The sequence below is a fragment of the Leptodactylus fuscus genome, chromosome 6 (genome assembly GCF_031893055.1).
Source record: "Leptodactylus fuscus isolate aLepFus1 chromosome 6, aLepFus1.hap2, whole genome shotgun sequence".
Classification (NCBI taxonomy): Eukaryota; Metazoa; Chordata; class Amphibia; order Anura; family Leptodactylidae; genus Leptodactylus; species Leptodactylus fuscus.
The window spans coordinates 3,125,930-3,142,622 of NC_134270.1; the positions used below are offsets into that span (position 1 = coordinate 3,125,930).

A 16,693-nucleotide genomic window follows, 5' to 3' on the forward strand; every position below is an offset into this window, starting at 1 on the left:
GCCCCTGTGGGTCGGCCTCTGGAGCCAAAAGTCAGCTTACCTGAACCCTTCCGAGGTAAGAGGTCAGATTTTTTCCGATTTCAAAAGGACTGTCTTTTGTATTTCCGGCTACGGCCGTTTTCCTCCGGTTCTGAGGTACAGAGAGTTGGGATTATTATTACTTTATTGAGAGATGATCCCCTCATCTGGGCACATTCGTTACCAGCCGACTCAGCTTGCTTACTAACTGTAGAGGCGTTTTTCTCCACAATGGGGTTACTGTATGACGACCCAGACAGGGTACGCACGGCTGAGTATAACCTACGACGTTTGGTGCAAGGGGATCACGCTATAGAGAAATATTGCACAGAGTTTCGTAGGTGGGCAGCAGAAGTACACTGGAATGACCCCGCTCTACTTAGTCAGTTTGAGACAGGGCTCTCAGGCCAGGTTAAAGACCATCTAGTTTCTCACCCTGTTCCGGGAGATCTAGATGAGGCCATGCAGCTGGCAATTAGAGTTGGACGGCGCCTCCGGGAGCGTGGAGACAAGAGTCCTGGGGGGGTTAGCCCTCCTCAATTCTCTGTTTTTGGAGAGGACCCGGGGGACCAACCCATGCAGATTGGGGCCACTGTGCGAAGTGCTAGACCCAAGAGTGAAGGGTCCCGCACAGTACGCTGTTTTGTGTGTGGAGGAATGGGACATTTAGCTAGGGTATGCCCCTCCAGAGAATGGTTCGCCAAGGAGGGTAATAACCCCAGGTCTATTGAGAGTAAAGGGAGAAAACCTACTAAGGAGGGAGGTGTGCATATTTCCTGTACTCAGACTGCCGGGTTGACCCTTGATGGATGGGTAAATGGGCAGAAGTGCCGGATTTTGGTTGATTGTGGTTCGGCAGTCAACCTTATTGACTCAGAGTTTTGCGAGCAACTAAGGGTAAGTCCTTTGGTCTTGAAGTCTCAGATACCGGTGTGGGCTATTGATAAGACCCCTCTACAGCAATCTGTCATCTCCAAACAGGTGGAGGGTCTGGAGTTTATTGTGGGTGGCCACAGGGAAGAGATTGACTTGTTCTTGTTATCTAAATTACCAGCACAAGTAGTGTTGGGGTGGCCCTGGCTGAAGCAGCATAACCCTATTATCAACTGGGAGACCGAGACAGTAGTTTCTTGGGGGCATGGGTGTAATGGTCGATGTCTGCCCATATCCGTTATGTCTTTGTCTATAGACAATTTGCCTCAAGAAATATGTGAGTTCAGGGAGGTCTTTGAGGAAAGGGCAGCCAAGACATTACCACCACATCGCACCTATGATTGCTCAATTAAATTTATACCAAATGCAGTGTTACCCAAGACAAGGTTGTACAATCTCACTATTCCGGAGAGGGAGGCGCTCAAAGAGTATATTGAGGGGAGTCTAGAGGTGGGGCATATTCGCCCATCTAAGTCCCCAGTAGCAGTGGGGTTTTTCTTTGTAAAGAAGAAAGATGGAGGGTTGCGCCCTTGTTTGGATTTTAGGGAGATTAATAAAATCACGGTGCGGAATCCCTATCCCATCCCGTTGATCTCGGATCTTTTCAGCCAGATTACGGGAGCTCGCTGGTTTAGTAAAATAGATTTACGTGGGGCGTATAACTTGCTGAGAATCAAGAAGGGGGATGAGTGGAAAACAGCGTTTAACACACCCCTAGGACACTTTGAGAATCTGGTGATGCCTTTCGGTCTAACCAATGCGCCCGCGTTTTTTCAGAATTTTATTAATGATGTACTAAGTGCCGTCATAGGGAGGGGGGTTGTGGTCTATCTGGACGATATACTCATTTACACCCCGGATTTGGAGACTCATTGGGAGAGAGTGAGAGAGGTTTTAAATCTCCTGAGGGTTAACCAATTAAGTGCTAAGCTGGAGAAATGTGTGTTCGCGGTCAATAAATTATGTTTCCTTGGCTATATCCTATCGGACAAGGGGTTCGAGATGGACCCTGAGAAGGTCAGGGCAGTCTTGGAGTGGCCGCGACCTGAGAACCTAAAGGCGGTCCAACGGTTCTTGGGATTCTCCAACTATTATCGCCAGTTTATTAAGGGATTTTCTGAGGTTGTGAAACCTATCTCGGACTTGACTAAGAAGGGGGCTGACTGTGCTAAGTGGTCGCCAGAGGCGCTAGCCGCGTTTGAAGAATTGAAGAAGCGATTCTCCTCCACTCCCATTTTGAGACAGCCGGATGAGAGGTTGGCCTTCCGAGTGGAGGTGGATGCCTCCTCGGTGGGGGTGGGTGCAGTACTTTCTCAGGAGTTCGAGGAGGGTACGCATCCCTGTGCCTTCTTTTCTAAGAAATTCTCTGCCTCTGAACGGAATTATGACATCGGAGATAGGGAACTACTGGCAATAAAACTAGCGTTCGAACATTGGCGTCATTTCCTGGAGGGGGCCAGAAGGCCAGTCCAGGTATTTACCGATCACAAGAATTTGGTTTATCTTGGGTCGGCGAAGAGATTAAATGCACGGCAGGCCAGATGGGCTCTATTTTTTGCGCGGTTCCATTTTACCGTGACTTATGTGCCGGGTTCAAAGAATTGTTAAGGCTGATGCTTTATCCCGGTATATGTCGACCGAGGAGGAACGAGAGGCGCCTGCCACTATTCTTGGGGATGGAGTGGTGGTAGCAGTATTGGGCGCGAAATTGGAGAAGGCCTTGATCGAAGCGCAACACGCTGCACCTTCCAAGATACCTAGAAACAAGCTGTTTGTCCCAACTACTCTCCGACAAAGTCTCCTGAGGGAGTGTCACGAGTCGGTTCTTGCTGGTCACCCGGGGGTTTCAGAGACCATGAGATTGGTGTCTAGGAATTTTTGGTGGCCAGGGTGGAGTAAGGATGTCTTGCAGTTTGTTCAAAATTGTTCGGTCTGTGCAAGAGCCAAGGCGTCGCATACCCGTCCCCACGGTCTTCTACATCCGTTAGAACCTCCTAAGGCACCTTGGACTCATCTGTCTATGGATTTCATCACGGGCCTTCCAGTGTCTAAGGGTTTCACGGTCATTTGGGTAGTCGTTGACCGCTTCACGAAAATGTGCCATTTGATCCCGTTTTCCAGGCTGCCATGTGCCAAGACACTATCAGGGGCATTTATTAAAGAAATTGTAAGGTTGCATGGTCTTCCTGAGGAGATCGTTTCGGACAGGGGTCCGCAATTTGTGGCTAAATTCTGGCGGGCTTTTTGCAGCAGGTTGGGAGTTACACTGTCGTTTTCCTCCGGGTTTCACCCAGAGTCTAACGGGCAAACAGAGAGGAAGAATCAGGATGTGGAACAGTTTTTGAGGTGTTTTGTTCGAGAGAATCAGAATAATTGGGCTGACTTTCTTCCCCTGGCAGAATTTTCCTTAAACAACCATGATTCCAACGCCACAGGTACCACACCTTTTTTTTGCTCCAGTGGTAGACATCCTGTTTTCGGAGTATTTTCTTCCATTTCGTCCCCAGTTCCGGAGGAGGAGCTATTTTCTAAAAAGCTGCAAGGGGTATGGTCCCGTATCCGAGAGAATCTGGTGCGGGCGTCGCACCAGGCTAAGGTCCAGGCGGATAGGAGGAGAGGAGAGTTGCAGTTCTTCCCTGGTGAGATGGTTTGGTTGTCCACCAAGAATATCAGGTTGAAGGTTCCTAGCAAGAAGCTGAGTCCCAGGTTTGTGGGTCCTTTTAAGATCATCAAGATGGTAAATGAAGTGGCGGCACAGCTGCAACTACCTAAAAGGTGGAAGATAAACCGGGTGTTCCATGTCTCCTTGTTAAAGAAGGCCAAGAAGGGAACGTCTCCAGTTAAAGTTCCACCAGTTTCTGAGTCCGGGGAGTATGAGATATCCCGAGTTCTGGATAGCAAATATGTTCGGGGGAAGCTACGGTATCTGGTGGCATGGAAGGGATACGGTCCTGAAGATAATTCTTGGGTTCTGGAGTCGGATATGTCAGCCCCCAGACTCGTGGAGAAATTCCACAAGGAGTTCCCGAAGAAGGATGCTCCTAGAGAATCCGGAGTCTTCTCCTTGAGGGGAGGATCCTGTTAGGAGTATTTTGTGTCGTGGGTATTGGTGCACACCTTCTGACTTGCTCGCAAGCACTGTTGGTAGGCAGCTTTATCTCCTGGTTGATTAGTCTGTCTTCCCATTTGCACCTGGGAGGAGTGGTCTCTACTCTGTATTTAAACCCATGCCTCCCATGGTTCTGTGCTGAGTGTCGCTTTTACAGAGCTAGGCCTTAGCAGGAGGAGTAGGTGGTTATCTTGGATAGAGGAAGTTCCTTGGTTGGTTTTTGGGAGGTTTTGGGTGAACAAGTTGGTGTGTGTGTTTTCCCTTCTGTGTTCACCAATCCTCCCTCTGTGTATAATTGACTGTGTGAGTGAATTGCCTTATCCTTTGATTTCTACTCAGTTTCCCTGTGTTTGTTTCCTAGTGTATGGTTCCTTCCCATATTGGTTTGGGGAATTCTTTCCTACATGTTTCCTGTGTGCTGCTTGTGTTGTTAGTCAGCGCACACCCTTGTCAGTCCCTGTCAGTAGCAGCTTCACTTGTTCGTTAGGGGTGACCCCCTTTAGTCTCCAGTCCCTAGAGATCTTATAGGGCATTCCTTCTCCCACTTCCCTCTAGGCCTACGGTGTCAGTGAGAGAGGAGCTGTCGGGGTCAGGCTTAGCCTGAGAACAGCCGACCTACACCCGTGAGGCAGGGCCCGGGTTAGCTAGTGGGAGTAGTGCAGGGCGAGATTTCCTACTGCTATCCCTTAGCCCCGTTGCAGCTACCTGGACTGACATAACAATCTCTGCCACGCTGTTCCTTAGAAATACCGTTTTTTACCGGTATGTAAATTAGTTCTCTGGCAGCGATGGTGGCGGGCCCCAGTGCTGAAAATGCGATGGGGCGTCCGCACTGTTGCTCGAGAACATGATCCTGTGACGCCTGTATCTTCGGCTGGATCCTCCCCTTCTCTGTCGTCTTCCTCTTACGTCACCTCTGACGCCTGCGCAGTTGGCTCTGCAAGTGAGACACTAATAGAGCCGAGTGCGCATGCCGGCCGGCGGCCATTTTTGGGAGGCCGCTCTTGCTCTTGTAGTTCAATGCAGGAGCGGCCTCCCAAAAATGGCCGCCGGCCGGCATGCGCACTCGGCTCTGCTGGTGTCTCACAACGGAGGTGCCGCAGGAGGAAGACGACAGAGAAGGGGAGGATCCAGCCGAAGATAGAGGCGTCGCAGGATCGTGTTCTTGAGCAGCAGTGGGGACGCCACCATCGCATTTTCAGCACTGGGGCCCGCCCCCATCGCTGCCAGAGAACTAATTTGCATAAATTAGTCCCACTTTAATAGTCCCACAATGGGGAAATTTCAGTGATACAGTTTTATAGATGGTGCAGTAGTATATAACAAGAGAGAAAAACACATACAAGCTCATGGCGGATAGAGAAATCCTAGGAATAGTGATGTACGATGATGCTGCGACTTCCAGCCTGACTGCGACTCTTCTGTCCTCTACACACCCCATTATTTGGGACAGTAGACCGGCCACAGTATCATAGATCACTATATTACTGCAAGTTCAGCCAAGTCGTAGACAGTACAGGAGAAGAGGCCGTCACATGGACCATATTACCCAGACCACACATGGCTGTCTGATTTTGCACTAAAACATGGTCAAATCCAGTTCTTGATTCCTCTGGGGCTCAAGCTCTTGACCTTTTGCCTCCTCCACAAACTCCCGGCAAATCTTGGACCGTTGCTCATTCCTCAGAGTAATCTTGATCCCTTCTAGTTGACTATTGGATGCCTGTCCTGTATCTGGATCTCTCTGATCCCTGTAGGTTTAGGATTTATGACTGTCTATTCCAGGCCTCAGACATTGCCAAGGAACACAGTGTAGCAGTGAGCGGGCGTGTTGTCATCCCATATACTCCGCTGGACTGCTCTAGCGCTATGTGGGGTCTTTCATTTTTTGCAATTTCCCTGTAGAAAATATCAGTATTCAATGAGTTTTCTTTCTGTGCAGCTGCAGATGTCTCATGTGATGTCAAGGGACTATAACTCCCATCATCCTCTGCAAGAATAAAAGTTCACATTATGACTCCTCTAGAGTATATGGATCGCATTGAAACATAATTGGTCACAAAGTAACAACTCCAATAAGTATGTGCCCCCTACAGGTAGCATTGTACTTCAGTCTTGGGGTGACAGCTCCTGGATTAATATATTTCATATGTGTTGGTCCCATGACTGACTCTACTGTAACACTGTGTGGGGGCCACTGAGGAGCATATAATACTGTGTGGGGGCCACTGTGGAGCATATAATGCTGTGTTGGGGCCACTGCGGAGCATATAATACTGTGTGGGGGCCACTGTGGAGCATATAATGCTGTGTGGGGGCCACTGTGGAGCATATAATGCTGTGTGGGGGCCACTGCGGAGCATATAATACTGTGTGAGGGCCGCTGTGGAGCATATAATACTGTGTAGGGGCCACTGTGGAGCATATAATGCTATGTGGGGGCCACTGTGGAGCATATAATGCTGTGTGGGGGCCACTGTGGAGCATACAATACTGTGTAGGGGCCACTGTGGAGCATATAATACTGTGTGGGGGCCACTGTGGAGCATATAATGCTGTGTGAGGGCCGATGTGGAGCATTTAATATTGTGTAGGGGCCACTGTGGAGCATATAATGCTGTGTGGGGGCCACTGTGGAGCATACAATACTGTGTAGGGGCCACTGTGGAGCATATAATACTGTGTGGGGGCCACTGTGGAGCATATAATACTGTGTAGGGGCCACTGTGGAGCATATAATGCTGTGTGGGGGCCACTGTGGAGCATACAATACTGTGTAGGGGCCACTGTGGAGCATATAATGCTGTGTGGGGGCCACTGTGGAGCATATAATGCTGTGTGGGGGCCACTGTGGAGCATACAATACTGTGTAGGGGCCACTGTGGAGCATATAATGCTGTGTGGGGGCCACTGTGGAGCATATAATGCTGTGTGGGGGCCACTGTGGAGCATACAATACTGTGTAGGGGCCACTGTGGAGCATATAATGCTGTGTGGGGGCCAATGTGGAGTGGCACTATTAACATTATCATTATCATTCACACAGTGGAATCTGGCACTGATTTTGCAGATTCCCTCTCGATTCTGCCTCCTATTGAAACTAATTGGAGTAGGATGCTGGGGAAAAAAAAGCGTCCTGCTGAATCTTGCCACAGATTCTGCAGCTGATTTTGAGGCTCCGACTTGAGACTCCCCAGTTTAGACTGATTCATTTAGTGGTGGAAGCCACAACAGACCTCGCAACGGGAGCCGGGGGCAGAAAATAAGGAAGAATCTGAGGCAGATGTCCGAACAGGTTGTATCTACTTCTACTGGAGTCAGTAGGTCTCCCTCAGCAAAAAAACACCCAATTTCAATAGGGGCCCAAACAATCCTGGAGCCGGCCCTGATTTCTCATACTTTGTGTTTTTCAGGAATGGATCCAGAACTTGGCCTTTGTCTTGTTGATGTATTTCTTAGTCCTTTTCGGGGAGAATTATTATTTGCATGGTATAGTAGTCTCCCCTGCAGAAGAGCTCGGGTCTTTGGACAGCTTTGACAGGTCCGAATTTATAATCGGATATGTGACTAGTCCTCCGGCCGCCAGAGAGATCATGAAGAAAGCGGCTGAGAGCAGCCTGATAGCAGGTAGGTGAGCAAAGAGCACAGAGCCTTGGACACCCTGCACAAAGCCATTGATGCAACCCTCACAGAATTCTCTCTTCCTGCACCTGCCACTAGAGGGAGCTTAGTTATAGGGGTGGATGGGATTTTTTATTTATGGCTTTCCATCATTTGACCCAGGTTGCCCGGTCTCTGTTATGCAGAATGGGCCTATGGGATATTCAGAAACCCGGGGGTCAGGACCAGTGCATTTTATTCTTAGCTTAGTGGTTAGGTAATACACGGGGAATACACAATGTAAAATCCTCTCAGTGGATGAGATAGTTAGTAACATACTCGGTGGCCCGAGAGGGCAACTGCCAAGGACTCTGAAAATGACAATGGTGGAGGCCACAAAGCAGGAGAAGGCTATAACAAGATAGGAAAGCGTTTTTAAGTTGCCCTTTCCTCAGTTAGAAATATAATTAAGAAATGGCAGTTACAGGAACACTGGAGGTCAGAAGAAGGTCTGGAAGACCAAGAAAGGATTCGTAAGATTGTCAGAGTGACAAATCAGAACCCCACTTGAATGCAAAAGACCTTCAGGAAGATTTAGCAGACTCTGGGGTTGTGGTACATTGTTCAGTGATACCTGCACAAATATGGCCTCATGGAAGAGTCATCAGAAGAAAACTTCTCCTACATCCTCACCATAACATTCAGCAGTAATCTTCAAAAGGACATCTAAAAGGTCCTGATGAATTTTGGAAATAAGTCCTGTGGACTGATGAGGATAAAATAGAAAAACTCTGAGGTCGCAATGATCAAAGGTATGTATAGAGAACAAAGGGAAGAGAATTTCAGTAAAGGGACGTCTCTCCAACCATTAAGCATGGGGGAGGATCAGTCATCCTTTTGGGTTGTGTTGGAGCCAATGGCCCGGGGGATCTGTAACCAAAAAAAAAGCTGAAATTGAAAAGAGGAGAGGAAGAGGAGGATGGGGAGGAGGAAGAGGAAAGGGGGAGGAGGAAGAAGACGAGGAAGGAGGAAGGAGTATGGGGGAGCAGGAGGGAGGAAGAGGAGGATGGGGAGGAGGAAAGGGGGAGGAGGAAGAAGAAGAGGAAAGGGGGAGGAGGAGGAAGAAGAAGGGGGGAGCAGGAGGAGGAGGAAAAGGAGGATGGGAAGGAGAAGGAGGATGGGGAGGAGGAGGATGGGGAGGAGAAAGAGGATGGCTTCTACAAATGGATGATGATCCTAAACACACTTCAAAATTCACCATAGACTAAAGGCACAGGCTGAAGGTTTTACCATGGCCCTCACTGTCCACTGATCTAAACATCATTGAAAATCTTTAGCTAGACCTTAAAAGAGCAGAGCAAGGAAGACGAGCCAGGAATCTCACAGAACTGGAAGAAGGGAAGAAAATCCCACCAACAAGAATTGGAAGACCGGCTACAAAAAGCGTTTACAAGGGGGAGATACTAGGTACTAACCATGCAGGGTGTCCAGACTTTTGCATGCCACTGTATCACTTTATCAATACGTCTCCCACTAAATATGGAATCAGTCGGTGGGATCTGACACAGCCGGACCCCCCTGACTTTGGAGTATAAGATGCAGACACTCTTTAGTAACATTTTTTCTTATAGTCCACTAATGCGATAGGTATTGTGGCAACGGAGCAGATGGTAAGTTTGAGTCTGCCACAATGTTATGTCCTGCTGAGTCCTGCTCTCACTTTACAGCTGTTGTGTTTTTTGCTTTACAGTGGAAAGTTTAAAGGAATTTGAGGATGAAAACCAATTGCAGGCGGCCATGTCCAGCAACCTGTCAGTGGGCGTGGTGTTTAAAGACTCGTTCCGCTATGACATCAGATACAATATGACCGATATACCGCTTCCTAATGAATACCTCTCAGAAATGGGTAAGAGATCTAGTCTGCACCTAGTCAGCGGGTTATACAAGTCATGAAAGCCTCTTATACAGCCCGATGTAGCAGAGCTCAGTTTGTCTCTTAGTAAGTGCTAATTCTGTGTCTTCTAACAATGGACCTTTATGTTTTTCCCTGCAGGAAACTGTTATGAGAAGTCAAATTCTTGCTTTCCCTTACAATACTGGAAAAGTGGATTCCTGTCACTGCAAGCGAGTATAGACTCCGCCATCATTGAAGTGAGTGGAGGGAAGACAAGGCGGGGCTGGATACGTATCTAGGAGATGTACAGTTTTCGCTCCTCAGGGGCGGGGCTACAGGTGTACTCTTTAAGACATCTACCTAGCCCCCAGTGATCATATGATCGCCAGGACTGGAGCAGTAAGCGGCATTGTCCTTCCTCACAACTTACACACACTAGTCAATAAGACTACATGCACACCATCAGGATTTACATGTAGAAAATCTGCACCGAAATCCACCTGTATAGGCACAGCAACCCATGCAGAGAATCCACACCATTTTTTTTATATATGTACATGTTGATTTTGGTGCAGATTTGGAAGCCAATTTTTGAAATTTGCACCAGAAAGAAGAAATTGCATTAAAAAAAACCATTGAATCCACATCATGAGCATGGGAAATAGAATTTCTCATTAACTACAATGCTAAAGGATTACATTGTGTAATTTCCTCATTACGATGTGCACGTAATCCTGACTGTGTGCTCGTACTGTCTGCAGAGGGATATCTAGACCTGACGGGCGTGTAAAGGGAGGAGGAGGAGGGCGCTGGTTCTGATCAAATGACCTGGTGTCGGAATCAACCAGAAAGCTCAATGTTCAAAATATAAAGAGCGCAGGCAAGAAGGAAGTAAAAAAAAAATAGGCCCTTACGTATTACACAGAAGGCAATTCACTGCAATGGCCTCCATGTAATACTATTTGTCACCTGTAGTGGCCGCTGTATAACCTAATATGACTTCTGCACCTATATAATATACAGTAGCCAGGATTGATACCTTATATATCTACAGATGACCACCAACCGTTCTGTACGGAACAACATGGCGTCCATCAAGGTAACAAAGATGCAGTCTCCAGGCCGTACATGGAGGTACAATATGAACATCGGCTCATTCCTGCTCTTCATAAACATCAGCTTCGTGTCTGTGATGTATCTCATGTCTGTGTACGTCGCAAGAGAGCGGCGGGAGATGAGAGAGATCATGAAGATGATGAGGATGAGAGACCTGGCTTTCTGGTGAGTTCTCCAGCATCATGGTCCTTAAAGGGAATGTGTCACCAGCATAGAACCAAGTTGTTATGTCAAATTTTGTTAAAGAGCTTTTGACCTATTTCAAAGGTTTGATATCCACCATGTTTTAAATGGGTCCTAAGCCTTCTATGTCACTGGTTCTCAACCTCTCTAATGCCGTGAATATGTTGCGGTGACCCCAAACCAAAAAATAATTTTGGTAGCTACTTCAAAACCAGGGGGCCATATTCACATTCACTACAGCACTTTACACAAGGACAATGACTGCAGACGCGGAACTAGAGATCAGACAGATGGAAGCAAAATCATTAACGAAACTAGAACATAATAGGAAATGGAGCAGTCTAATGGATCACAGACAGCTCGTGCTCTAAAAACGGAAGGGATTATGGCAAGATTAATTATCCTTGCTAAAATGTACAGGTAAATGTCAGTATAATTGACCCCCCCACACTGTATTATATACTCTTCAGTACACCCCCCACCCCACTGTATTATATGCTCCTCAGTACAACACACACTCTATCATACTTACCCATGAAGAGCCATCGCCGCACGTCCTCCTCCTTCAGACTGCAGGAGCGATGACGTCACCGCGCTTGCGTCTGGGGCAGAGGTCACTCTCTGTAGTCAGTGTAGGGTGCGCTCGCGCGGCCTAAACTGACAGCTTTCAGTTGTATGTGCATTTGCACCTACAACTGAAAGCAGCGATCCGCTCACTAACAGGGAATCGGATTCCCCGTTAGTGAGCGATCCAGGCGACGGCGCGCGGGCTGCGGTGGGACAGATAAATGTAGTTTGAGGACCCCTGGGCTAAAGCCATTGGACATATGTATTAGGCGACCCCTGTGTTTTGGTCATTCGACCCCCAGGTTGAGAATCGCTGTTCTGTAGGGAAATATCCCATTCAATATATTATCCCCTATAGACTATGTTAGGTCCTCCTTTACCATACACTATAGAAGCGTTAACCCTTGACATGTCTGTTCCTAGGTTATCCTGGGCTTTGCAGTACGCCATCTATGTGCTAATAATGGCAAACCTGATGACTCTGGTTACAAGAGATTACGTATTTTTGCGGAGCTCCTATGGATTAATCTTGCTGCTGTTTTTCCTCTATGGTATATCATCGGTAGGTATGATATATATATAACGTATATTATTTACTAGGGGTTAATGTATACAGCCTGTATCCCCCCCCACCACCACCTTTGTGTAACGTTCAATTTAGGTCCAAAATCATTATTTTCTAATATATCTTTATAGGGGTTGGCACTGCGCTTGCTGATACAGAGCTCCAAATCCTCTGTAAAGAGCTAGATGGTAAAATCCTGACTGCCTTCAGTCACCATTAGGGGGAGCTGGCTATAAATGGATTTACATACCATGATAATAAAATCAGATCAATTCCAGTCAGTCTCAGAGATCCCCTTTAATCGGCTCCCCCTACTGGTGGGTGCAGGCAGCAATAATCTTACAATTCTATAGTTGTACAGAGGAATGTTCTGCTTTGTATCACAAATCTCCACTTATCACTGACAGGGTTATTCCTTTTCCGCAGATGTGTTTCACCTTCATGCTGATCGCTCTTCTCAGGAGACCGCGTATTACCGCCATCGCAGGCTTCTTCATTACCATCTTCCAATCTGTCCTCAGCCTCCTTCTGCTCATGAAAGATCTGCCCAAATTTTTTGAGGTGATCCTGAGCGTCTTCCCTGCTTTTGCTTTCTCGGTTGGGATTTCACAGGTAAATGAGACAGTCAGTATTACATAGTTGTCAGCATCTGAATATGGTTTTTAAGGATGGCGGGCACCGCTGTCGGGGGTGTGGCCTGCAGTGGGCTTGGTTTCCTATTCGCTCCTCCTATTTATAGGCATTCCCTCTGTTTATAGGTACCGCCCTCTATTTACAGGCTAAAAAATCTGAACAAAATACACAGGATAGCGTCGCCTTCATGCAGGTGAAGTGAACAGGTTCCTCCCATAGATCACAACTGATCGCTGCTGGTTAAATGATAAAACTCTAGCAAACTACAGCCACCACTAGAGGGAGCTCATTGCATTAAGATTTCTACCAGGGAACATAGTTATAAATCTTCCTATACTCCCCTATTCTGTGATACTAATATGACTATATACCTTCATTGCAGAGTATATACATGGAGCACGACTTTCAGGGAGTCCACTTCTCCGCCTTGATGAACGATTCCTCTCATGTATTGTTCAGCTGCATCATGCTCGTCGTGGACGCCATTTTCTACATGATGCTGACGCTTTATTTCGAGAAGATTTTGGCAGGTAAAGAAGGTTTATACCCAAAGCAGAGCGTGAAGCGGCTTCTGTCAGGTTATCTAGAAAGATCCATTTGCTATATATATATATATATATTACTAGAGGGAGGACCCGGCTTCGCACGGGTATATTACATTTTATGTTTGTGTAGTGGCCCCATAAGAATTGTCCAATTTTGCACTGGTGTATGTTGTATGTGGTTTGTGTGTATGTCCATAAGCGTGATGTGATTATGTGTATCTCATTTTGGATATCAGTGGAAAAACCTGTGATCAGATGTTATGGATACCTGGAGTAAAGCTGTATCTAATCCTTGTTGGTGTGGTACTGTGTGCAGATGCACATATCTAATCCTCCCCGTGTGGTATTGTGTGAAGAGGCGCGTATCTAATCCTCCAGTAAGTGAAACTGTGTGCAGACGCGCGTATCTAATGACTCTGGCGTGTGGTACTGTGTGCAGATGCGCGTATCTAATCCTCCCCATGTGGAACTGTGTGCTGAGACGCATATTTAATTCTCTGGCATGTGGTACTGTGTGCAGAGGCCTGTATCTAATCCTCCAAAGTGTGGTACTGTGTTCATATGCACGTATCTAATCCTCCCCTGTGTGGTATTGTGTGAAGAGGCGCGTATCTAATCCTACGGTGTGTGGAACTGTGTGTAGACGCGCGTATATAATCCTACAGCATGTGGTACTGTATGCAGACATGTGTATCTAATCCTATGGCGTGTACAACTGTGTGAAGATGTGTGTATTTATTCCTCTGGCGTGTGAATCTGTAAGCAGGCGCACGTATCTAATCCTACGGCATGTGGTACTGTGTGCAGACCTGCTTATCTAATCCTCTGGTGTGGGGAACTGTGTGCAGATGCACGTATCCAATCCTCTGGCATGTGGTATTGTGTGCAGACGCATGTATCCAATCCCCCGGAGTATGGTACTGTGTGCAGACGCGCGTATCTAATCCTCCAGCGTGTGAAACTGTGTGCAGACGCACGTATCTAATACTATGGCATGTGGTACAGTGTGCAGACGTGCGTTTCTAATCCTCCGGCGTATGGAACTGTGTGCAGACGTGCGTTTCTAATCTTCTGGCGTGTGGTACTGTGTGCAGATGCGCATATCGAATCCTTCCTCGTGTGATACTGTGTGTAGAAACGCGTATCTAATCCTCTGGCGGTGGTACTATGTGAAGACATGCGTATCTAATCTTCCAGCGTGTTGAACTGTGTGCAGATGTGCGTATCTAATCCTCCCCCGTGTGGTACCTAGAGCAGACACACGTATCTAATCCTTCAGCATATGTAACTGTGTGCAGACGCGCACATCTAACCCTCGGTCGTGTGGTACTGTGTGCAGATGCACGTATCTAATCCTCCCCTGTGTGGTATTGTGTGAAGAGGCACGTATCTAATCCTACGGCATGTGGAACTGTGTGTAGACATGCGTATCTAATCCTACGGCATGTGGTATTGTGTGCAGACATGCGTATCTAATCCTACGGCATGTGGTACTGTGTGTAGACATGCGTATCTAATCCTACGGCATGTGGTACTGTGTGCAGACGCGTGTATCTAATCCTATGGCTTGTACAACTGTGTGAAGACACGTGTATCGAATCCTCCCCTGTGTGGTATTGTGTGAAGAGGCACGTATCTAATCCTATGGCGTGTGGAACTGTGTGTAGACGCGCGTATCCAATCCCCCGACATGTGGTACTGTGTGCAGACGGGCGTATCTAATCATACGGCATGTGGTACTGTGTGCTGAGACGCGTATCTAATTCTCTGGCTTATGGTGCTTGTAGAGAGGAATGTATCTAATCCTCCAAAGTGTGGTAGTGTGTGCACACACACGTATCTAATCCTCCCCTGTGTGGTATTGTGTGAAGAGGCGCGTATCCAATCCTTCGGCATGTGTGACTGTGTGAAGATGCACGTATCTAATCCTCCCCTGTGTGGTGTTGTGTGAAGAGGCGCGTATCTAATCCTAGAGCATGTAGAACTGTGTGTAGACGTGGGTATCTAATCCTACGGCATGTGGTACTATGTGCAGACGCGCATATCTAATCCTACGAAATTTGGTACTGTGTGCAGACGCGCTTATCTAATTCTCTGGCGTGTGGTACTGTGTGCAGATGCGCGTATTTAATCCTCCCCTGTGTGGTATTGTGTGAAGAGGTGCGTATCTAATCCTACGGCATGTGGAACTGTGTGTAGACGCACGTATCTAATCCTACGGCATGTGGTATTGTGTGCAGACATGCGTATCTAATCCTCCCCCGTGTGATACTGTGTGCTGAGATGCGTATCTAATTCTCTGGCTTATGGTACTTGTGCAGAGGCATGTATCTAATTCTCCAAAGTGTGGTACTGTGTGCACACATACGTATCTAATCCTCCCGTGTGTGATATTGTGTGTAGATGTGCGTATCTAATCCTACTGCATGTGGTACTGTGTGCAGACGCATGTATCTAATCCTATGGCGTGTACAACTGTGTGCAGACGCGCGTATCTAATCTTCTGGAGTGTGGAACTGTGTGTAGACGTGTGTATCTAATCCTAAGGCATTTTATACTCTGTGCAGACGCGTGTATCTAATCCTATGGCGTGTACAAATGTGTGCAGATGCGCGTATCTAATCCTCTGGAGTGTGGAACTGTGTGTAGACGCCTGTATCTAATCCATCGGCATGTGGAACCGTGTGCAGATGCACGTATCAAATCCTTCAGTGTGTGGAACTGTGTGCAGAAGTGTGTATTTAATCCTCTGGTGTGTGATACTGTGTGCTGATCTGTGTATCTAATCCTCTGATGCGTGTATCTCAGTTTGGATATCAGTGTTGTATTGTGCATGTGGAGTGACCGTGTGTATTGCAGTTGGAATATGAGTGAAAGTCTTGCAGGTTTGTATTGGCTAAGGGGGGGGCACTGTGTTTGGAATGCTGTATCTCAGCAACGGTACGTCCGAGTGAGTTGGAGTCTCATCTTAAACCTTCCCGGATATCTGAAGTATCTCTGTACCAAATTTGGTGAAGATCGGTCCAGTCGTTTGGTTCGCATTAGAGCACAGACAGACGGACAGACAGACAGACAGAAATTCATTTTTATAATATAGAGAGATAGTACTATTTATGGTTCAGAGGCCATAGGGGTCATCATCTAAGGTTGTCAACTATAATTTAGTGATGCATGCAGTATATTCTATAGTAAATGTCTGCCGCCTGCTCATGCTCTGCGCTACCTTGATTCCCAGTATGTTGGTGACGTCTGCTCGTAGCTTTACTTGCACATGTCTGATATTTACTGACCATGAGATTCTCCACATTAGATAAACATGGTAAGAAGTCCGAGCCGCTCTTCTTTATGAAATCTTCATTCTGGTCTAAAAGGAGTCATGTCCCTCTAAGGACCGAGGAGGACGGACGCAGCGAGACGCCGGCCGGAGATTATGTAGAGAAAGTCTCTGCAGAATTACTGGGGAAAGAAGCTGTAAGGTAAAGCCTGCACCACATAGATGAGGGAAGATGGTCTTAAAGGGGTTTTCCCTT

At 47.2% G+C, this 16,693-nt stretch overlaps 1 protein-coding gene across 1 annotated transcript in view; it reads left to right on the forward strand.

The window, feature by feature from the left end:
• Positions 1-16,693, forward strand: part of LOC142210231 (ABC-type organic anion transporter ABCA8-like) — a 55,496-nt gene that overhangs the window by 3,627 nt on the left and 35,176 nt on the right. Inside the window, exons 4-11 of the mRNA XM_075279257.1 lie at positions 7,474-7,687; positions 9,411-9,566; positions 9,714-9,811; positions 10,609-10,835; positions 11,844-11,982; positions 12,412-12,597; positions 13,001-13,148; positions 16,474-16,639. Coding sequence (XP_075135358.1) covers positions 7,474-7,687; positions 9,411-9,566; positions 9,714-9,811; positions 10,609-10,835; positions 11,844-11,982; positions 12,412-12,597; positions 13,001-13,148; positions 16,474-16,639 — 1,334 coding nt within the window. The remainder of the gene's footprint in view (positions 1-7,473; positions 7,688-9,410; positions 9,567-9,713; positions 9,812-10,608; positions 10,836-11,843; positions 11,983-12,411; positions 12,598-13,000; positions 13,149-16,473; positions 16,640-16,693) is intronic.